The sequence below is a fragment of the Taudactylus pleione genome, unplaced genomic scaffold (assembly GCF_031769625.1).
Source record: "Taudactylus pleione unplaced genomic scaffold, aTauple2 ptg000129l, whole genome shotgun sequence".
NCBI classification, from domain to species: Eukaryota; Metazoa; Chordata; class Amphibia; order Anura; family Myobatrachidae; genus Taudactylus; species Taudactylus pleione.
In genome coordinates this window covers 18170155-18194548 of record NW_028284531.1, presented here as the reverse complement: position 1 = coordinate 18194548, position 24394 = coordinate 18170155, and the positions used below count along the sequence as shown (strand labels likewise).

At 41.8% G+C, this 24394-nt stretch overlaps 1 protein-coding gene across 4 annotated transcripts in view; it reads left to right on the top strand.

Annotated features, from left to right (window-relative positions):
- VPS33B (VPS33B late endosome and lysosome associated) overlaps positions 1-23649 on the top strand; it is a 77300-nt gene extending 53651 nt beyond the window's left edge. For all 4 annotated transcript variants that reach the window (XM_088472926.1, XM_088472927.1, XM_088472925.1 and 1 more), the window contains 10 exons: positions 4586-4660; positions 4933-4997; positions 5111-5165; positions 5260-5306; positions 6265-6397; positions 6882-6955; positions 10838-10939; positions 15047-15116; positions 15263-15379; positions 21243-23649. In XM_088472926.1, coding sequence (XP_088329052.1) covers positions 4586-4660; positions 4933-4997; positions 5111-5165; positions 5260-5306; positions 6265-6397; positions 6882-6955; positions 10838-10939; positions 15047-15116; positions 15263-15379; positions 21243-21322 — 818 coding nt within the window. In that variant the 3' untranslated portion in view covers positions 21323-23649. The remainder of the gene's footprint in view (positions 1-4585; positions 4661-4932; positions 4998-5110; positions 5166-5259; positions 5307-6264; positions 6398-6881; positions 6956-10837; positions 10940-15046; positions 15117-15262; positions 15380-21242) is intronic.
- The last annotated feature ends 745 nt before the right edge of the window (positions 23650-24394 follow it).

Here is a 24394-nt window from a genome sequence, read left to right as displayed (position 1 = left end):
TGCCATAGAGGCCGACATATTACTCCTAAATGTATTGTCGGAGGGCCTGTGAATCCAAATGCATTTTGTTAGGGCTGTTATAACAGTGTAATATAGTATACTCAGTCACATATAGATTACACATGGCTGCACTGCAGACCTTTTCATGTGTATGATTTCATAGTAAAACTGCATGTGGATGTGAACTAATTACAGTGCAGCTATGCAGCATGTTTAATTTGTATGTGGTGTTTGTGTTTACTTGACTGATCTGGTAAACATAAGCGTATTTAGGATACGTAGAATGTTGCATCTTCCCGGAGATGTCACTGTAAAGTTGGTGCAGCAGAGGATGGGAGACACGCTTGACAGCACATGGTAAGTATAACTCTGGGTGCAGGGTGTGCGGGCACACGGGGCCCTTGGACCCAGGGGGGCCCTGCACGTCACATCCTGCACCCAGAGTTATAAGTAACCAGTGCTGTAAAGCATGTGTCTCCTCCTGCGCTGCTCCATCTTCCCAGTGACATCTTCGGGAAAATGGCGCTGCACAGTGAAAGCAAAGACTGGCATGCACCATCTTCCCAAATATCTCTGGGAAGATGGTGCCGCAGCGGAGGACTGACCCCTTTGCTGGCACAAGGTTAGTATATGCAGGGTTGGGAGGGGGGGCCCTTCTCATACACCCTTGCTGGCAAGCTTGTATGAAAATGACAGTTGTTTCCCATCTAGCTTTCTAGTAACCTGAGTTGCAGTAAGTACAGTACATAACGTTTTATAATGAAATGATTTCATTTGGCCAGGGCTTATGTAAATGGAGAGTAAGTAGAAAACTTGGAGCTGATCATTATGTAGCAGATGAAATGGGTCATTATATAAGGTCCTGTATGCACATTTCGCCTCCTTACTGTTATTTCATATTTCTCACAACATTTACATATTATTATTTGGTTGAATTTGGCTTACCATTAGATGTCACCTCTATACTAACTGCTGTGCAGCTATGCAACATGTGCACTTCATGTCTGGCTTCTCACAGCCCTGTCTTTCCACACTGTACATGTACATTAGAGGTTAGTGAGGCACCAGTGTGCTAGAGGCTACTTATGCGTACAGTGATTATGTATTACACTTTGTATTTTAGTGCACGTGTGGTTGAAGTTACATTGTTTAAAATGGATTAAAATTAATCTTAGAAGGGAAATTCATGTTTCTCCTTCATCCACTGGATTTACACAGGGCTATAGACGGAGGTGTGCTGCCGAACGGGGTGGATCACAATGCCTAAGTCGCTGTTCGCCCCCTTCCCAGTTAGGTCAAGCGGCCACTAAATGTGATCATGCACTCCTGTCATTTTGTGTGTCATTTGTTGCACTTTTATTCTGTCTGCTATATTCATAACCATGCTCTGTGTGGGCTGTCTCTTTTAAAATATTACTCCTATATTGTCCCTACCCTTCACAATATGTCTGGGAAACTGGCATCACTGGGGTTGGTGACACCCAGTGCGGCCAATAGCCCTCCTGCACATCCCCTGAAAAGGGAGTGTGGCCTAATGGGCAAGGGGCCTGGCCTCGAGGGCACACCCCCTCCCTTCCTGTCTTATCACTCTGGGGGCATGCCCAGCACTCCCAGAGATGCAGGGTTGCCCCCAGAGACTCTTCCCACATTACCGACTCCTCCTCAGTGATCAGTGCCGATTACTGCACAATAACATCATAGTGCAGTGCCCGGCTTCTGGTCACTGAGGAGGAGGCAGCGTTTTGGTGTCACCCCCTCGGTGGGTGACACCCGGTGCGGTTCGCACATCGCTAGTGACGCCGCTGCTGGGTAGGGCAATGCTGCGGGGGCGGAACAGTCCTCCAATGGATACGCCGGCTTGGGTAGCGATGCTGGCAGGGGCTATGTCAGAATTACAGCAGAATGCAGCCTCAAAACATGTGGGGCAAACTACCCGTGCCTTGACGGGTGCATCTGCATTCCCTTCTCTAGCAACGCCTTCAGGTGGCCGCTCAGTGTCATTCTGTGTCTCCACCCCAGTCAAATGAACCATCCTGGGCTTAATGTTTGGCCCACTCAGTCCACGGTTTAGTACAGGTCTCCTCCACTGCTGGATTTTTCTTCTAGGGGCCCAGGTGAGCCAGCCACATAGAACGCTTCTCAGAAGCGGCTGCTTCCAGCTATTCTTCAGTCATGGGAAAAATCCAATTCTGAAGGTTCGTCTCTGAGGAAAGAGGAGCCTCTAGAAGGATCAGACTTTGATCTTTTTTCAGGGACAGGTGATGACATGACTTACGCACACGGCGTGGAAGCCTTAATCAAGACAGTACTCCAGGTGTTAAACGCCTCCAACGCTGACTCCCTAGTCACTGAAAAGAGACACCTCTCTTCAAGAGGAAACAAAAATAGATGGATTCTAATTCTTTCTTTACTCAGTTGGAGGACTTTTTGTTCACAGCATGGATGCATCCAGATGTCAAGACTCTTAATTTCTCTTTACCAGCTACCACCTGCGGACAGATCCAAGTTGGAATCTCCCCCCTTGGGTTATCCCTCAGACTACTATCCTGGTGTCTGGATCTACTTCGCACTGAGTCCCATTTTGGTATCGGCCTGGGTAAATAAGGCTGTCAAAAAAAAATATTTTTTTTTTATTACCTTTCACTGTCTCCAAATCAAGGTCTTATTGTGGCTCTTCCTTTTGCTCCTTTCAAACCTTGAGTAAGTCACCTGTTTGAGGGCCCTGAGATTGGTTGACCTCCACCAGGGTTTGAAAATCAAAAATCTGTCAGTCCTGGTCCTCCACCTTCAGATCAGCCGTCCACATGACGGGTTACCCACCCACATAGGGGACGGTTTTTGTTTCAAACTTGTTCCAATGTTTGGCTTCGGAGTATCCTCTCTATAGGGTACAAAATCGAATTTATTGGTCCTCCTCGGATGTTCTTTTCCACAGGTCTTCTAGCCTCTCGCCAAACACAGTTGGCCCTGAAGATTGCTGTACACATCCTGTTTTCCTCAAGAGTGGTCATCCCAGGTCCGATGGGTCAAAGATCACAAGGGTTTTACTTGAACCTGTTTATCGTACCAAAGCCGCGTGGCTCGGTACAACCCATACTCAAAATCCTGAATGTGCATCTGTGTTTCCAGAAAATCAAGATGAAGTCCTTGTGATTCATGATAGCGAGCATCGAACAAAGAGAATTTCTGGTATCTGTGTATATCGGGGATGCTTACTTACATAGACCTATCTGGGAACCTCATCAATCCTTCCTTCACTGTGCAATTCGGGACGCACGCTTTAAATTCAGAGCTCTTCTGTTTGGCCTCGCCTCCGTCCCACAGGTATTTGCCAAAGTGATGGCAGTAATGGTGGCTCACCTTTTGATCTTTGGGGTTAACCCCAATCTCGACTATCTTCTTATAAAGGCCTCGACTGCGGGTATCTTCCACTCCCATGTCTGTTTGATGCATCACGTGTTCATATCTCATGGGTGGATTGTGAACTTCAAAAAGTAAAATCTGACTCAGTCTCAGAGAATTCTATTCATGGGGATGCTAATCGAAACCTCTTTGCAGTGGATTTTTCTTCCTCAAAACAAAATACTGGCCATGCAGTCGCTAGTGAAGATGGTTCTCAGGAAACTGATGATTTCCATCCATTGTGTACGCTCCTCTTGGGGAAGCTCCTCTCCTCTTTTGAGGCTGTTCAGTTTGGCACTTTCCCATCACATGAGCTTCATTTGGATCTCCTTTCCAAATGGGACGGCTCTCACCTTCACCTGTCCAGGTTCATTCGCCTCTCCCCTTAGATCCATGTATCCCTATTCCTGTGGTTGTACTCCAAACATCTCCATGTGGTCACCCGTTCACAATCTGGGATTGGATGTTAGTGACCACGGACGCCAGTCTCAGATGCTGGGGTGCTGTAACCCATCAAAATCAGTTTCAGGAATTTTGGTCCTGACAGGAAGTGTTGTTATGCATCAGTGTCCTAGAATTCAGGGCACTCCTCAACGCCTTGATAGCGGCTCAACTGCACCTGCAAAAAAGTCCAGTAATAGTCCAGTCTGACAATGCCACGGCGGTGGCATAAATGAATCGTCAAAGGGGTATTGGTTGCTATAGGCAACTTCTCCACTTCTAAAAACTTACACTTTAGTAAATTTACCCCTAACTCTATATACTAATACATGTGAATGTGATAAATGGATGCTTTATGCTGACTTACATGAAATCTCCATTTGTACTTACTGGAGACATGATGGAAGTATATTCCTCTGCCTGCTTTTTCTATTATAAAAGAAGGTCACAAAGCAATCTGTAGCACACATTTTGCTTCTATCAGGGCATTGCAATATCTTCATCAGTAACTTTATGAAATATGATAGTGAGCAGCGTGCATATTTTTTCCGATTACAATTAGCAGTTATGTATGGTATGATTGTTTTTTTGTTTTGTTTTTTAAGTTTCGTTTTCATTTTTTGCTGAGTGGTCCTTGCTGGCATCTCTTACAATAATATTTAAATTCTCCTTTTAATGTCCAGTATTTGCATGCAAAACTAAAGAAGGACATTTCATAACATACACTTGATTCCTTCTAAAGATATTGGAGCCTGTGAATCTATAATGAAGAAAAAAACCAAACAGGATTTTCAGGAGTTGATGAAAACTGAGCACTGTGAGTATCTGGCTGCCCAATGTGAGCGCTAATGGGTGCGATGCACATGAAATTAATCTCTACCCCAATATGTTTATTACACTGCAGTATGTATGATAGGAAAGCCTGCAGTAAGGTGCAAAACCCGCACAATGCGGCCTTGGTTATTGCATGTTAGCACCACGGCCAGCAGCAGGAATGAGAGTAAAGAAGATTTCTAATGCTGTGTCCACTAATGAACCACACTACATCCAATCTAATGATGTGATTTGTGTTACGCTTTATACATATAGCATTACTAGAGGGATTTGATATTCGGGAGAGCATCAATTTAATAGAGGAGCACATAAACAGACAGGTGAGTCTATACTATACTATACTATTATTCTAAATATTTAAATACTTTGATGTATAAGTAAATGATGAGTCCTATTTTGTGTGTCTTGTAATGGGGTCTTGCTTCCTCCGCAGGTTTCCCCCATTGAGAGTCTACGCCTATTGTGTCTGCTGTCTATTACAGAGAATGGTAAGATTGGTCTCCTGTGTCACAAATACTTATTCTTCCCTTCACTCTATGATACCATTGTCTTACATTGTTATTTTATTTGTCATGAATTCAGGTCTAATAACAAAAGATTACAGATCTCTGAAGACTCAGTACTTACAGGTTTGTATGATCATTTGCATATATAGACGGGACCCTGGTTATGATGTTACATGGTAACAATTCTGAATTATATTCCTCACTAATGCTTCATTATGTGTTAGAGAGATGCATAACTGCATTTGCACAATGATGTCTAAAGGTGCTGTCTGTACCCTGCTAACCTACACAGTTTACTTTATGCGATCATGCTGTAATATGAGGAATAACAATGAGGGGAAGTCAGACAATGGAAGCAGAGAAGAACTGCAGATCAATAATGATAAGGTTATTGCCATCCACTTATACAGAGCAATGTGCTCTGCAAGCTATATTTGTGAGAATAGTCCATTTTATCTTTCTTCCATAGAGGACACAGGCTGTACACTGGGTATAGGTGGTGAGCTGGAGTCCGGGCACCAAATCATATCTCTACCACCATGGTTCCCCACATGGAATCTTTTAGCGTATGCACCTCCATAGTGTCAGGGCAGGCCACACAAAACTGCACTGAGGAAACAATGCATGTGGTTTCTATTGAACCAGATTGTTTTCCCAGCTGAAACTCAGCCCTGACTAATGATCCAGGTCCAGATAGGACCTGGTGCATATTTTGAGTATTGGAGTGTTTTATGACCCCCACTTTCCACTCCACTGTACATAGAGCACTGTGAGGAACATCACTGACAAATTCCTACACATCAGGCTTTTAATAAAATGCGCAGAGATAGATAATGTACAGCATGCACAGAATTAAGCATCCATGGGAATTAGCAAATTAAGATTAATAGGTTTTTGCAGCATTTCTTATCTTTATTGCCTCATTAATGTCTCATTGTATCTGAAAGATAATTAGTTCTGATTTAATTAATTTGTCAGTGTGCATGTTCCGTTTTAAAAAGCGAATTCCATGTGGGTAAACTGTGATGTGACAGCCTATCAGTCCTGAGCTGACTGGCTCTGCGATCTGTGTTTTGTATAGAGTTATGGCCCCGAGCACCTGCTGACATTCTCCAACCTAAAACGTTCTGGCCTGCTCACTGAACAAGTTCCAGGAGACACCCTGACTGCTGTGGAGAGCAGGGTGAGCAAACTGGTCACAGACAAGGCAGCAGGTAAGATCATAACCCTCAGCATCTCGTACCCTGATATATACCAAACCGTAACATCAACATTTTATCCTTTATGTATGAAGAAGCAACATAATATGCAGTACTCTTATAAAAAGTTTGTCTATTGATGTCCCAATTACAGTAAGTTGTATGTAGACCTTATTAGACCTTATTCACACAAGCTTCCAATCTGTTATAATTGAAACAATAAACTGCCTCCAGAGGTTTGATGCAAAGGAAATGATTGAGTACTACCAAATATACTGATAACTAAAAGAAGCAAATGTACCCAAAATAATGTCTTTAGAGCACAACAAATATAACCTAATTTCTCTGCAGAAATCTACTAATAAATAATGTGTATTGAATTATAATGTACAGTATGTGTAGGGTTGGGGCAGAATTTTAATTTTTGTTCTTTCTGCTTAACCTATTTCTTGTTTAATGTGTCAGTTAGGAAACTCTTATATTTCCTCTGTCTCTCTAGGAAAGCTTACTGATGCATTTTCCTCTCTGGCTAAGAAGAGCCATTTCAGAGGGATTAGCAAAAGACTTGGACTGGTAAGTATTTATCAGTATGACTGTAGGCATTATACACTGAGGATGTGAGACTCAGAAATGTTTCCAGGTAAATGGAAATGTATAGACATTTTGTTCTGGAAAATGTTAATAGCATTTATTGTTTTGCTGGTAGCAGTGTGAGCTCCCAGTAGCACATAACTAACCGCCATTATTAATATTTATTAAAATACTTAGGGGAAGTTTATCAAAGATTGGAGAGATAAAGTACCAACCAATCAGCTTTTATAGGCTGTGTTTGCAAAATAACAGTTAGAAGCTGTTATAGTCAATGATTTGCATGGCATCTCTTGTATGGGATGAGGCCCTCTACAAACTAGAACTAACTTGTAGGAAGGTGTGTAGTACGGGTCCCCATTAGGTTGGTAGATAGAAGTTTTGATCTGTGTTTTTCTATCTTTCAAATGCATCGAAGAACTGTGTATAGCATGCCCAGGCTGTGACTGATGACCTTACAGCAGAGTTGCCGAGTCTTTGAGGGAGATGTACAGTATAATGCCTTTTAAAGAGTGGGCAAGTGAAGACGTTGACCATAGTTACCAATCAGCCTCTATGTGTTATTTTATAGAATGTATTTGATAAATGCTAGCTAGAGCTGATTGGTTGCTATGGGAAACTTCTCTACTTGTCCACCTCTCCACTCTTTAGGAGGCTTGTGACATCTCCCTTATGCTGGGCATACATTATATAATTATCTGGCGGCCTGCCAAATATCAGCTGACCGGGCAGTTAATTGTACAGGTGATTTGCACGACTTACCACTAATTATCGACCTGTCGGACATGCGGAATAGTCCGGCGTGTCCGAAAGATCCAATAATTTGTGAATTGCTAATCGGCTGCATTAGGCAGTGTATGTGCTGCCCCTGCCCAAGCAACCGACACTTCCCCTGTTCTTTCACAGGGGCGGAATCCAGTTATCGTGTCGCCATATACTGTGACATATCTCACAGTGTATGACCATGATATCTGATGGATGTTGGTCTGACAGAAAATGCCCAGTAATAGTAACATTTGTCTGTTTAAAACTCCCTACTGCACCAGACAATTATTAGGTGGCCGTGTTAATGTATTTGTGCTATAAAACACATAAAGTGCTATAAAGAGTAGGGGGACCATGAATGCATACTGCAGTTCTAACACCTGTAATGTGATGTCTGGGCTTACGGTTTTCAAGTGGGGCCAACAAAAGATTTTGCAGCAGCTACTGACGTCTCCAAGTGTGGGTGGTAAGGGATGGCTGCAGCCAGCATTCCTACCAATCACAGCATTGTGTTGCAGGGGCGATTTAAGAGAGGAGGGGGACAGTGTGCAGCCTCCGTGCGGGCCCCTTCCCCTTCGACAGCGCAGTACACTCTGGCTTTGTGCCAGAGTCTATTTGGTATGCTCAGGTCCCCGGGCACGTGGCATCCGTGCTATGTTCCTGAAGACATCTCTACTGTGTATGCACAAATTACCGGTAAAATGGCCACCATACCATTTTCCCGGTGACAAAAATAAACAGTATTTTCAGATTTACTCTAAGGAATACAAATAAAGAAAGCAAAGAATGACATATGACCTCTGTTTAGGCGTTTGACTTTGAAGCTGGGTACACACTTAAAGATGCATGTACCCAGCTATGCGATCTGCAACACCCCTGCCGACAGGCCGAAATATTGTGCGGCCGGTACCTACTAGATTATCTGGTACCTGACTGCCCAATATGTTGGCTCCTGCCACATCCCGCTGCATGGAGTCGTCAGCCGTATGCAACTGACGATCCCATGGAGTGTGCACCGAATGACACAGAGCATACACACTAGATGATTTTGAATGATATGTCATTCCGATGCGTTGGAATTGGGCATATCATTCCAAAATCGTCTAGTGTGTATGCACCTTAATAGTGAGTTCCAGAGCACCTTAATAGTGAGATTTAGAGCGATTCTGGTGGCTTAACTCCATTTGATCAGCAATTAAGGCAGCTAATGTTGCTGAGGGTGTTCAACAGTTCAAGATAATTTTTATAAAATGTATCGGACATTCTGAAACTGATGGAATTTTAACAATACAGTCAGAATACAAAAAAATTACTTGCATTTCATGTTTGTTATGTTGCCATTAAATTACTTTAGCTTTAATGATAGTGTGGTGATACTAGAGTACACACTGTATCTTTACATACAGTGCCTTGCAAAAGTATTCACCCGCCTTTGCATTTTTCAGGTTTTGTTGCCTCACAACCTGGAATTAAAATGGATTATTTGAAGGTGTGCATCATTTCATTCACAGAACATGCCTCTACAACTGTGTTTTTTTTTATATTGTGAATCAAACAACATTTAGGACAACATAACAGAAAACATCAGCGTGCATAACTATTCACCCCCCTAAAGTCAGTACTTTGTTGAGCCATCTTTTGGGGCAATTACAGCTGTAAAGTCGCTTTTGATAAGTCTCTATGAGCTTGCCACATCTTGCCCCTGGGATTTTTGCCCATTCTTCAAGGTAAAACTGCTCCAGCTCCTTCATGTTGGATGGTTTCCACTTGTGAACAGCAATCTTCAAGTCTGACCACCGATTCCCAACTGGATTGAGATCTGGGCTTTGACTAGGCCATTCCAACACATTTAAATGTTTCCCCTTAAACCACTCGAGTGTTGCTTTAGCAGTATGCTTCGGGTCATTGTCCTGCTGGAAGGTGAACCTCCGTCCCACTCTCAAATCACAGGCAGACTGAAACAGGTTTTGCTTAAGAATATCCCTGTATTTAGCACCATCCATCTTTCCCTCGACTCAAATCAGTTTCCCAGTCCCTGCTGCTGAAAAACATCCCCACAGCATGATGCTGCCACCACCATGTTTCACTGTGGGGATGGTGTTCTTGGGGTGATGGGATGTGTTGGGTTTGTGGTAGACAGCGTTTTCCTTGGTGGTCGAAAAGTAAAATTTTAGTCTCATCTGACCAGATGAGACTAAATACATTTGGAGAGTCCCCACATGCCTTTTGGCAAACTCAAATCGTGTCTTCTTATTTTTATCACTAAGTAATGGCTTTTTTCTGGCCACTCTTCCATAAAGCCCAGCTCTATGGAGTGTACGGCTTATTGTGGTCACATGCACAAATACACCAGTCTCTGCTGTGGAACTCTGCAGCTCCTTCAGGGTTACATTTGGTCTCTGTGCTGCCTCTCTGATTAATGCCATCCTTGCCCGGTCAGTGAGTTTTGGTGGGCGGCCCTCTCTTGGCAGGTTTGTTGTGGTACCATGTTCTTTCCATTTGATGATGATGGATTTGATGGAGCTCCACGGGGATCATCAAAGATTTGGATATTTTTTTTATACCCCAACCCAGAATTGTACTTTTCAACAACTTTGTCCCTGACTTGTTTGGAGAGCTCCTTGGTCTTCATGGTGTGATGCCTCTTGCTTAGTGTTGTTGCAGCCTCTGGGGTCTTTCAGAAAAGGTGTGTTTATACTGACAGATCATGTGACACTTAGATTTCACACAGGTTGACTTCATTTCACTAATTATGTGACTTCTGAAGGTAATTGGTTACACCAGAACTTTTGAGATGCTTTATAGCAAAGGGGGTGATTACATATGCACATGCCAATTTCAGAATTTTATTTATAAAGATTCTTTTTTATATATATATTTTTCTCATTTCACTTCACCAAATTAGACTATTTTGTGCAGATCCATCACATACAATTCAGATTAAAAAAATAAATAAATTACTGGTGGTTATGTAACAAAAAAGGTAAAAGACCAAGGGGGTGAATACTTTTGCAAGGCACTGTATCATTTAATTTTACATAACCGTTTCTTTTTTTTGGACTACAACTTCTACTGAGTCAGATTTAAAAATTTTTTTGACAGATTCCTCGAGTTGATGGCGAGTATGACCTGAGGATACCGAAGGACATGGCCTATGTTTTTAGTGGTGCTTACATACCATTAAGTTGCAAAATAATTGAGCAGGTGAGTATTCAACTATCATTTATATGCAGTAGTAGGATTGCAGCATAATATAGGACTTTAATTATTATTAACAGTTACTTATATAGCACAAGCATATTCCAAAATTTTTAATTTTTTTTTCAGAATAGGAGTAATTACTGCATGCTTGAATAATGATGGAAATTTACCAGTAGTGAGAGAGATTACAGATTTTAGTTAAGGTTGGGATGATCACATGGGGGGGGGGGGGGGTGGTTGGAGTGATCCAGGCACCAAACAGTTAAGATTTAGCTCCCAAGATGCCCTGGTCTTCCTCCACATATACCCCACCCCAAGCCATAGGCTGACAGTTTTTCATTTGGTGTTGGACAGGATCAATCGCACCTTTTGTGACAGCCTACTATGTCGGTACCCCCTATGCATCCTCCTTGGATGGATGTTTATGCCCACTCAGTTTAGAATATGGCTCAAACTTCTGCCACCTCTCAGCAAAGGTTATAGGCGGACAGACCATTAGCCGCCAAAGCACATAGGCGGATTGTATTATCCTCCCAGTCTACCCAGCTTTCGGATTCTGATGCATCATCTGAGAAGGCAGATAATGCACAAGATTCTCCCTGCAGGTCGCACTCGGGTGAGGAGCACCGTCAATTATCAGTGGATGTTCCTGCTTTATTAAAGGCAGTTAAATCCAGGGCCGTAACTAGGGTAGTGTGACCTGTGCCATGGCACAGGGCACCGCAGGGCAGGAGGGCGCTGTTTGGGCCTGTGAATTTTCCTGTTTATTATCATTCTCACTTGTAGCTTCCTCTTCTTTTATCCCCAGCATCTCCTGGCTGCCCCAAAAGTACCCCTTTCTCTTCCCTGGGTCTTCCCCATGAAGCCATGGCCCTTTTTCAGGTGCACGATCTTATGCAACAAAAATTCTAGTTACGGCTCTGGTTAAATCAATTTTGAATATAGAAGATGATGAACCAGCCCCTAAACCAAAAGCTCTGATGTTTAAACATCAGAAGGTGGTTAAGGTTGAATTCCCTCAATCAGAACAGCTCTCTGAGCTCATGGGAGAAGCCTGTTGTACTCCTGGCAAGCGGTTCCAGGTCCCAATAAGAGTAGCGTCTTTTTATCCTCTCCCTACTAAGGAGTGTACTATGTGGGAAGTCCCTCCCACTGTTGATTCACATGTGGCACGCTTAGTCAAGATTTCTACGCTGTCTTTACCGTCTACATTCTCCCTTAATGATGCCACGGATAGAAAGCTAGAAACTTGTCTCAAGTCCGAGAATTGGTCTCTCACCTTCCTGAGGCGTCCTCCCCAGCAATTTTTTTGTGCAGGTCCTCCATCAGACCCTATCAAGGCCTTGGCCCTCCAGGAGGCCATTCACTCCCTGCTGTATTCAGGTGTAGTAATACCGGTTCCTTTGGCTCAGAGAGGAACTGGTTTTTATTCCACTCTCTTTTTGATTCAGAAGCTGAATGTGGGTCTCATCGGCCTATTCTGAATCTCAAATCCCTCAACAAATTCATCCGAGTGCCCAAGTTCAGCATGGAAACTCTACGATCTATTGTCCTGGCATTGGGGATTTCATGGTTTCTCTGGACATTCAGGATGCATACCTGCATATGTACTTATTACTCCAATCCACCAGCGGTTCCTACAGTTTGCTATTCTGCAGCAATATTACCAGTTTCGGGTGCTGCCCTTTAGTTTGTCAACAGCCCCTCGGCTCTCTACCAAGATAATGGCGGTGATGGCGGCACACCTCAGGCGCCAGGGGGTCAGAATCGTGCCATACCTAGATGACCTCTAAATCTTGGCACACTCACCGTTTATGTTACAACGCCATCTCCAGAATCACAGTGAACTGTCTGCAAACTCACACGGCTGGATCATCAATTGGGAAAAGTCTTCCTGACATAGCGGATGATACATCTGGGGGCACTCCTAGATTCTCGAATACAGAGGATCTTTCTGCCAGCAGACAAGATTTTGACACTACACTTGCGTGTGTGCATCTTGCTCCACAATCAGAGGGTATCCATTCACTCAGCAATGCAGGTCCTGGGGTGCATGGTATCCACCTTCGATTATGGTGGAATATGCCCAGTTCCACTCCATGCCCCGTCAACAAATGATTCTCTTCCAGTGGAGCGGACAGTATCATCTGATCTGGTCCCAGACAATCCTCCTCTCTCCAGAGATTCAGCTTTCCCTCTCATGGTGGCTACAGACGTTCCATCTGGACAAGGGTCACCCCTTCTGGATTCCAGATTGGGAACTTCTTACAACAGATGCCAGCTTTCGCGGATCGGGCGCTGTAATCAGACATCATACCTTTTAGGAATGGTGGACAACTCAGGAAAGTCGCCTGCCCATAAATATTCTGGAGCTTTGAGCACTGTACAGAGCACTCAGGTGCAAGATCCTCTCCAGGGCAGGCCGGTCCAGATCCAGTCTGACAACGCAACTGCAGTAGCGTACCTCAACCATCAGGGAGGCACGTGAAGTCGGGCAGCTATGCGGGAAGTGGCAAACATTCTGGTCTGGGCCGAAGGTCATCTCCCGGCAATTTCGGCAGTGTTCATTCCCGGACTCCTCAACTCGGAAGCGGATTTCCCAAGACGTCAGGACATATAGGCTGGAGAATGGGCTCTCCACCCGGATGTCTTTCAACTCCTGGTGGACAAATGGGGCCTGCCAGACGTAGACCTCATGGCCTCACGTCACAACCACAAGGTCCCCAGGTTTGGGCCCAGGACCAGAGACCCCCCAGCCGCCTTCGTGGACGCTCTGGCAGTGAGGTGGGACTTAAGTCTCGCATACCTCTTTCCTCCGATCTCCCTCCTACCGAGGGTTCTTTTTCGAAAGTTCAAGCAAGAAGGCGGCACGGTGATACTAATAGCCTCAGCCTGGCCCAGGCGACATTGGTTCACCGACCTACGGAGTCTCTCCATAGACACTCCTTTGCTACTTCCTCTAAGGCAGGATCTGTTAGCACAGGGCCGTTGCCTGCACCCGAACCTACCTAGTCTGTCTTTGACGGCGTGGCTTTTGAGTCTTAAGAGCCAAAGGCTTCTCTCGCTCTGTGGCCCAGATGATGCTCAGGGCGTGTAAGCCTGCTTCAGCCCACATCTATTACAGAGTTTGTCACTCTTGCTTCCAATGGTGCTCCCCCAGAGGCTATGACCCTACAGTTTTTAGGGTCTCCCGGGTGCTTGCCTTTCTCCAGGCTCGGTCTCCGCCTGGCCTCTCTTAGAGTTCAAGTTTCTGCTCTGTCAATCTGGTTCCAGCGAAGGATTGCTCCCCTGCTTGATCATAGAACATTTTTTCTTTAGGAAATCAGATTCTCGCTTTGTATTATATGGCTTTCACAAGCGAGGCTGGCCAGCTAACAAACCGATTCTGGCTCGTTGGCTCCGCATGACAATCTCTCAGGCCTACACGCAAGCTGATCTTCCTGTTCCAAACAGGGTTACAGCACATTCTACTCTGTCTGTGGGACCCTCGTGGGTGGTTTGACGAGGCGCTTCTGCTGAACAATTGTGCAAAGCGGCCACGTGGCCTTCCGTCCACACCTTTCTCATGGTCTTTGCCTCTCTGGATGCTTCCAATGGGCGTCGCATTCTCCTTTCTGCTCAGGAGCATTCCCACCCTTAGGGAAACTGCTTTGGGACATCCCCATGGTATCCCTGTGGATCCCCTATGGTCCCTGAATAAGAAATTTGGAGTTATGGTAGATCCACAGGGCGCCCACCCTGACACACCTGGCTTCAGTGGGTATTTTTTTCTCTCGATCACTGATTCCTTCATCTTCTAGTAGAGTGTTTGAGTATATGGTTCTTCCCTCTCTTCTGCTCCTGCCTTGGGCTTGTTTACAAAACTGCCTATGTCTGGGGGCGGGGCATATGTGGAGGAGGACTGGGGCATCCTGGGAGCTAAAGCTTAACTGTTTGGTGCCCGGATCACTCCAACCACCCCCCCTTCCAGGGTATCCCTGTGGAACCTACGGACTTCGAAGAAATAGAATTATGCCAGATATTTTACAATTTAGCAATTTAGATTACTAGTATCACGTTTACAGTTGACCATTTACTAAATTTGGGACAATATGTAAATTATATTTACAGGTTTTGATACGGAAAGGTTGGACGGGTCTTGAAGAGGTCACACGCCTACTCAATGGCAATGAGTTTTCAGGTATGCATGTTTTTGATAAAATATACATGCTAAATATTGTCTGAAAATTAAATTGCGTGTGTACATATATTAAATATATTATTTATGCAGATACACTGCATATGTTACATAAGTCTATATTGGCCCTGTGTGCTTGTCTATTGCAGAGCAATTCTCGGACAGGAGTTCTCCGTCAGACTCCCAAAGGAGCATCCTTGCAGTTTTCCTTGGCGGCTGCACATTTTCAGAGATCTCTGCTTTGAGATTTCTGGGCAAAGAAATAGGTACATTTTTAGTTTTTAAAATGGTATTAAAAGAAGTGTGCAAATTGGACTGTGGGTAACTTGCACCAGACTTACTTATTAGATATACCAAGTCCAGAGATTAGCTGCCTGGGACAATGGAGCTGTTCAACCTTCGTTCCTAGAGAAATCCTTGTGTATGGAGGTATGCCAGGTCCATTTCTCAGTCAGATGAGAAATATTTAATCTTCCTCTTGTTTTATATATTAGACAGGAGAAAATAGTAGAAAACATAGTGTAAATTATTATACCACTGAGGTGTATAGATAGTGAGATGAATGCTGACCTTTTTTTAACAAAATAGTAGGCTTTGGACAATCTTTCACCGTTATCCAATGGTGATTGCTCTAAAATGATGGGCCGGAAGTCACAACAAATATTATATTTAAATAAACTGACGGACATCAGGTTCGACTAAATTAATGTCCAAGGATTAAGTTTTACCAAATCAAGGTGCGAGCAATGTACACAAACTTTACATATCAGCCACATTGCCTGAAAGGTATACACTATGATATCTACTCTACTACCCCTTTGCTGAGTATTGGCCACCTACAGCTGAAGAATTTGAGACACCTCCGGACCCTCATTCCAGAGCGATCACCGTTGGATAACTCTTACTATTTCCATCAAAAAAGCGAGTATTCATCTCACCATCTATAGACCTCAGTGGTTATAACAGTTTACACTAACAGGGGTATTCAATATGGGAGCGATAACATTGTTTTTGCGTTAATATCACACTTATGACGTCATTATTGCAGGTTTTAGTTTTACACCGTATTCAATTTCAAAGACTTATCGCAGTTTTGAAAAGTCTTTGATAAAAAACGATGATAACTTTTCATCATTGAATAGGTGTCGAAAAAAAGTGCAGAATTGGGGTTTAGGGGTGCAGGCTTAAAAAAATAGCCTGCACCCCTGGGAATGACATTTAAAAAAGAACTGTGTCAAAAAAAGTTTTTTAAAAAAATAGGGACATCCCAAAAAATTAATTTAAAAATTGGGGTGAAAAAAAAAAAAAAGGGAAAAAATTGTTTAAAAATAGGGAAATAGGTTCAGGGCTATTCTGCAATAATGCGGCAGGTGTTTTCTAGAATAGATTTATAGCGGCAGGTGCACAATTGCAGAATTTTTAAAAACTTAATTTAGGGACTTAAAAATATGCTAGTACCCATTTTCATGTACCCCAAATTTGATGGGACCACTTAAAAAAACGAAAAAAATAACCTAAGTGCTCTTCTGCATCACTTCTTCAATGTTGGGGAAAAAACACCTGCTGCGGCTATTTAAATCCCCGACTTTCATTTAAAGGCTAAAACAGGGGTACCCATAGTGATCCCCCATGTTTTTACAACTTTAGGGGGGTCTTACAATTTTTTTAAGGAAAAATTAATAACTTTACGCAAATCCAACTTCGGAGGCTCCCGTTTTCGTTAATTTTATATTGAATAGGGGGATAAGATAAGCGGGCACGCGCCCCATACTTTAACGCAGGTAAAAACTCCGATATGAAACGTTAACTTCGACAGTGAAGTTAACGTTTCATATTGAATGCCCCTCTAAGTATTTCTACTTTTTATTTAATCAAGAGAATTATTGAATATTTGTCATCTGGGCAAGAAAGCGCCAGGGCATGCTAAAAGCAGTATGTTTCATTTATTTATGCTTAGAATGTGATTGCTTTAGTTCAGTGATTCCCAACCTCTGTCCTCAAGGCACACTAACAGACCTGGTTTTAGTGATATCCATGATATCCATGTTTCAGCACAGGTGGTTAAATTAAAATAACTGAGGTACTAATTAAGTCACCTGTGCTCAAGTTGGCTATCCTTAAAACATGCACTGTTAGTGTGCCTTGAGGACCATGTTTGGGAACCCCTGCTTTAGTTGCACTCTTTCATGTTGCTTACACCATTCTGCACTGCTGGATGCATAGTGAGAGAGGAACTATAGTTTACATTTTGTGCAACAAGAATAGAGATCACACAGGATAACTCTCAGAACATTGGAGGTGGAGGAAACTGCTTGCACTGAATGAGCTTGTGTACATAGAATCCTGAAAATTGAATAACATCACAAAATCATAAATTCTTGTCTCCATCAGATATACTATATAAATGGATAATATTTGTGTTGATGAGACTTTAGCTTACCAAGCCTAAAATAAGATATTTTTAAAGGATAAATTTACTTTTGAATCATATATATTTTATTGATTTTCAATAAAGCAAAAGCATAAAAAAAAAAAAAATACAGTTGTTACAGATCAAAACATACAGCGAAATACAGACATAGACAATTAGACAATACAAAAGAATCCTTGTAGGAAAAATACGCAAAAAGCACAGTGAAGATGTGGAAAATGATCAAAAAAAATAATTCACTGAGGTGCAACAGTTGAAAACAAACATTAAATATATATGGCAAACCCCCCCCCCAAAAAAAAAAAAAAAACACAACACGTCTCACACTTTCTCTGACCATAGTGAGATGTGTACCATAGAGACCACACTGGAATTTGGGTAAAGCCCCCCAGCCCGTATACAGGTATCTCTCATGGTTAACAGTTTCATTAACTAATGAGACCCAATCCGTAAAAACCGGTGTTCACTTCCTTGCTATAATAACCTTAGCTACACACAACAAATGAAAATCATATTTGTATGTAAAAACATTAAACGATTCCTCGAGGGAAAAACCAAATAGACATATGAGTGGATCTAAGACAGGTGATGCAGGCAAAGTAGTACGGATACAATCCCACACTTGATTCCAGAAATAATGCACGTCCCGACACTCCCAAAGGAGGTGCCAGAACGCTGCCTCTGGCAGCCCACATCTACGGCAATTGGAGTCAGCCCGAATCCCCATATTAAAGAGACTAAGAGGGGTATTCAATATGAAATGTTAACTTCACTGTCGAAGTTAACGTTTCATATTGGAGTTTTGTTCTGCGTTAAAGTCTGGTGCGCGCTCCCGCTTATCCCCGTATTCAATATAAAATTACCGAAACGGGAAACTCCGAAGTTGGATTTGCGTAAAGTTACAAATTTTTCCTTAAAATAATTGTAAGACCCCCCTAAAGTAGTAAAAACATGGGGGAACACTATGGGTACCCCCGTTTTAGCCTTTAATTGAAAGTCTTGGGATTTAAATAGCCGCAGCAGGTGTTTTTTTCCCGACATTGAAGAAGTGATGCAGAAGAGCACTTAGGTTATTTTTTTCGTTTTTTTAAGTGGTCCCATCAAATTTGGGGTACATGAAAATGGGTACTAGCATATTTTGGTGTCCCTAAAGTAAGTTTTTAAAAATTCTGCATTTGTGCACCTGCCACTATAATTCTATTCTAGAAAACATCTGCCGCATACTTGCAGAATAGCCCTGAACCTATTTCCCTATTGTTTAACAATTTTTTCCCATTTTTATTTTTTTTTGCACCACAATTTTTACATTAATTTTTTGGGGTGTCCCTATTTTTTTTTTTTTTTACTTTTTTTGACACCGTTCTTTTTTAAATGTCATTCTCAGGGGTGCAGGCTATTTTTTTTAAGCCTGCACCCCTAAACCCCAATTCTGCACTTTTTTTCGACACCTATTCAATGGTGAAAAGTTATCACCGTTTTTTATCAAAGACTTGTCAAAACTGCGATAAGTCTTTGAAATTGAATAGGGTGTAAAAATAAATGCGATAATGACGTCATAATTGCGATATTAACGCAAAAACGATGTTATCGCACCCATATTGAATACCCCTGTAAGTGGAGAGTAATATATTCTATGAAAAATAAAAACTTTTATATGTTGATATCGAATACAGGTAGTAGCATTCCGAGTGCCACCAAGCATATGGGTCCATTGCTCATCCGAGAGAGTTCCCAAGTCACTTTCCCATCTGGGTTTCAGGGAGAGTGTAAGACTATCAGGGGAAGTATGCATATTTAAGGCAGAATAAATAACGGATATCACCCCACGGGAGCTCAAAGACAGCAACAACTTCTTAACAGGAGAATCTAAAATACAAGGGTGAGAGTCACCAAACTGAGCAGAGAGAGCATGGCGTAATTGGTAATATATAAAAAAGGCCAGGTTTGGAACGTGAAATTCTGATTTTATCTGGTCAAAAGTTTTAAAAAGGGCATCCTGATAAACATGACCTAGGGAGGTTATCCCATAAAGGGGCCAAAATGACTCGCCATCAAAACTGCCCAGCTTGGAGAATCTACTATTGGCCCAAAGCGGTGTATCTGGATCACAGCCCTGAGGCCCTAGTAGCTTGTGTGCAGCCTGCCAAACCTCAATTGCCTGATTGAGAATAGGGGGATATGCCTTTTTTTTTACTTCAACCTGGAGGAACTGCAAGGGAGTTAGGGAAGTGCCATTCCGCTCGCCAAGAAAGCCCGAGAGTGACCCACCATTGATGCAGGAAACCCTGCCAATTAAATAAGCCAGCTGTGCTGCCAGATAGTACAAATGGAGATCGGGTAAAGCCAATCCCCCATCGCCTTTGGGCCTACATAAGGTAGAAAGTTTAATCCTAGCCTTTCTATCGCCCCAAACAAAGGAGGAGAGCAGAGCATTAATTACCTGAGACTCACGCTTTGGTACATATACAGGGGAGTGCTGCAGCACATAAAGATACTTAGGCTGCATAACCATTTTGAACAATTTATCCTGCCAGTTAAACTAAGGGGCAACTTCTTCCACGAGTGTATTTTCTTTTTAAACAACTCATTAATTGGCTTAAGATTTAACATGGAAAGTCTTGAGGTGTACGTGACACCCAGACTCCTAAGTATTTAAAACAATCATTCCACTGTAAATAATGAGCTCGAGCCCCCGACAAGTCCCTGAGAGACAGAATAGTGGATTTGTCCCAGTTAATCCCAATACCCGAATAAAAATCAAACATATCTACTGTGTCTAACAAGGATAAATTTACTTTACATTGAAAATAACTCATTCCATTTCCCTTTACTGCCTCATTACTTGAAATGCCCCTGTGACACTTCTCTGTGCTGTGCATGTTGATGCTCATATTGGGCCCTGACAAAAATGTGTCCACTTTGCGAACTAGCCCCAAGCTGAGCACTGTTTAGACCTCTTCTCCCACCATTATGCTGCCCACACGATGCTTCCAGTGTGATAACTGTAGTTTGTGGGGTCTTCAAATGTTAGTTGTCTGAAGCAGCTCATTGACGAAGGCAGGAGGCAGGGCTTAAATAGGGCTCATCTTACAGCCTATTGTAGCATTGGATCCTCATTATTGGAGCCTGATAGAATCCCACAAGATAAACCTAGCAATTAAGATAAGTGGGAGCAGCAGGTTTAAGGAGTTAAGCCGCGTATCCACTTGCCGACTGAGGAACGTTTGAGCGATTATGACATCGTAATCGTTCCTCATCATGTAGGTGCCCACACTGAACGATATGTTGTTCAGTGCAAGCAACCTCCCTCATCCCCGAACATGCCCAATCTGTCTTTATCGGCAGATTGACCAGCTATGATTGATGTTGGAAACGACCAGCGGGAGCGCACATCGCTGGTCATTTCCGATATTTTCATGCCCGATTTGTGCACGATTAATGAGCAATTGAATGATAACAATGTCGTTATCGTTCAATCGCTCTGTTTAATCAGAAAGTGAATACGCGGTTTTACTTTGTACAGTTTTCAGTACAAAGTGGATTAATACTTTAAGAAGTTTTTCAGATGTCACGGTTCCTTGTATCATAGTATTGTTCATATTCTCATCATGCTGGTGTGCTCCGTATAAACTGGTAAATTATGTATTTTGTATATATTGTACATTTCTTGCATTATACATATCTATATTTATTTTTAGGTTACAAATTCATCATTCTAACCACATCAATTACAAACAGTGCACGGATGCTGGAGTCAATGACAGAGACTAAATCATGACCCATCGGCTGTTTTCTCACACTGTGTAATTAGTTAGTCTTAATGTTGTATAAATCTCAAAACATATGTAAATTAGGACCATGATTTTAATTTAACAGATTTTCATCCCAAATGAGTTACAGTAGCAAAACTATGTCCTCACTGCTGATCCTATAAAAGCAACTGAAGGTATATTGGAATTTCTCCTGGTAACTCTTCTGTTGATTTGGATATATGATGAGACCTTTAGGATTGAATGACCCATGCCCTCAGACATGTCCTCCAAATTCATGCAGATAATATGGGAAATTCTACTACGGGAAATTGAGGAATGTTTTTTTTTATTATTACATTGGACAAGTCCTTCTGTAAGTATTCTATTTTCTATAAGGGTTTACAATCCTCATATTCTATACATGCGCAAAGCTGGTTCACAAATGTACTGACTGCCCACCATCCTTCCTGCTGTTTGGTTTAGGTTTAGCCATATATTGTTTACTCAGGTAATGACAACTAAAAGGACTGTACATGAAACATTTCTGTACATGCTTTAAATATTTTAGGGAGTCTTCTCTCCAGTTGCCAATAAGCCAAATAATGCTGAATGCCTCCAGTGACAAAACAGTTATGTTTTGTCACTGGAGGCATTCAGTGACAAAACAGTTATGTTGCCAATTGTACCAAATGTTATGCTGACCATACATGAAACCAGCGAATCCCCAATTCCCCCATACTATCTAATCAGCCGATCGTCGGACTCCGATGATTGGCGATTTCTCTGGAAATACATGTTAAAAATCCCCAACTTGCTGATTCCAATCATTTTTGGTTTGGAATCGGCAAATTGAAATTGTCCAACATGTTGGATTTTACCAATCGGCAGAACGGAGAATTGCCCCAATTGATTGGCGATGTAGGAGCAAGGCTTTGAAAGGCTGATCTTTTGTTTCTTCTTATTCTAAACTGTCCTAATAGAATATGTTTCAAAGGACAGTAATCATATGAAAAATCATATTTAGGGCAGATAATGTGTGTACAGCTTCTTTTGGAATGTGTATACTGCCATGTGGAAGGGTTATTAGCTGTTTCCTCTGCAAGGTTATTAAACATAGTGAAAAAGTAGATGGATAACTATTTTTAAGGTCAAATGTCAGGCATTGCAGTATGTTTAATGCTTGCAGTTCTCTAGTGAAACTGATCTATTTCAGTGTTCTAGACCAGTAATTAATAGTTTAATATTTATTTACATAAACTATTTGCTAATTTCTGTTTACACCAATTATGCCATATAATGCAATATATTTTTCATTTTATGATTGCACAGCAAACTGGATTAAATGTCATACACGACTACAAATCCAGTGGTCAGAATTATGTGAGATAATGAACTATAGTCTTTGTACAAATATGGTCTCTCTGTCCCAGTAGTGAGGGGAAGGGGAAACTAGCATGAGGTGGAGAAAAAGCTTTAAGCAAATTTTCAGTTGATGCTGAGTCGTGCTAGTTTTATTATATTTCACTATTTTTAATATATTATTTTATTTAATATATTAATGACCCTTTAAAAGTGTTTAATGTTCTATGCCATACATTATTTTATGTTTCAATGGCAATATATCAATCAGTAGTAAATATGTAATGTATATGTAATTTACCCAGAAAACTAAGGAGATGTTCAACAAAGTCTTCAAAAAAACAAACAAAACTAAACACTACTGCCAAATTTAGTAACATTTCTATTTGCCAATGTATGTATCTATATAGCCAACTTGGTGCCTCATGCCTCAGGATGTCAATGGTTTTCTAGTGCTTGGACAATTTAGGAGGCAGCAATTTCTAACTATGCACTCCGAGGAGCTGTATGTAAGTGACAGTGAATCTGTATGCAGGCAAATGACTCTACCCCTGCAGTAAGAAATCGGGGCCAGGCAGGAGAGAGACAACAGACCTAGACTGGCCAGTGCCCTCTGTAGACCAGTCGTCAGGGTGTATTGTTTAGTCGCTATGGAGACCAGATTTTTCTTAGTTAATTGATATGCTGCATTCTCAAAGTGGCTACTTTCATAGTCTACGGGACGAGTGTACTTTAAAATTCTGCTTGGATATTAGGCTGAAACCAAATTTTTCAATCGCCATCACATAGATGTAGTTGTAAAGAAACTTCAATATAAAAAATCTTAATTGTATACAGTTTTAATGTATTTGTATTAGACATATGATATGTTATGTCATGATGATTGTTGGGGGTAACTGCCTTGTGTTTTTTCTTTAGTAGAGCCAAAACAAGTTAGTAGTCCACTCACAACTACTTTCATATTCATGTATAAAGCTGAAGTTATTAAAATATTTCTTAAAACATTTGTGTAAAAAAAAAGTGTTTTTTTTAAACTTTACCAGTTTGATCATGAACAAAACTTTCTTTACAAATGTAATAGGCAGAGGAGGGAGGTTACTATGGTCCTCCTTTGGCTGTAGCTAACCAAATATGATTGAAGCTCTGTACTTCACAACTGTCCACAATGACAGCACTTAGAGAAGATGTAACACAGTGCCCACAGGCAAACCCCAGCAATATGCCCCAATAGCATACTGACCCTCCTCGTTCTCTTCAACTGCAATGTCTGGAGCAGCTACGGAAGGGAGAGAAAATGAGGAAACTGGGGCAGGGAACAATACTGACTTCATTTAACACTAAACTGGAAACACAAGTATGTGTACTGTATGTGTACTGTATGTGTACACGTTTCCATGACTTCTCACTTCAAAATGAGGTGTTTGGCATTCTGTTTACGCAGTGATACCTCTACGCATTAAAGTGGAAAAACTGCAGGACTATGATGTGTATACATAGAGTAGTTGGTGTACAATTGTGGTGGCATAAACAGTTGCAAAGATGATTAAATAGAATTTTAAATTATGTATATGGATAGTTATGTAAAAATGAAAAGTAGTTAAAAATATAGGTGGTACAAAAGAGTGAGAGTTGCTGGTAACAAATGGTGAGTAGTCTACAACATGAAGATGATAAAATAATGGTTAGTGAAGGCTAGGTACAGAAAAATACAAAGGGGCCTATATATCAAATAATATTCC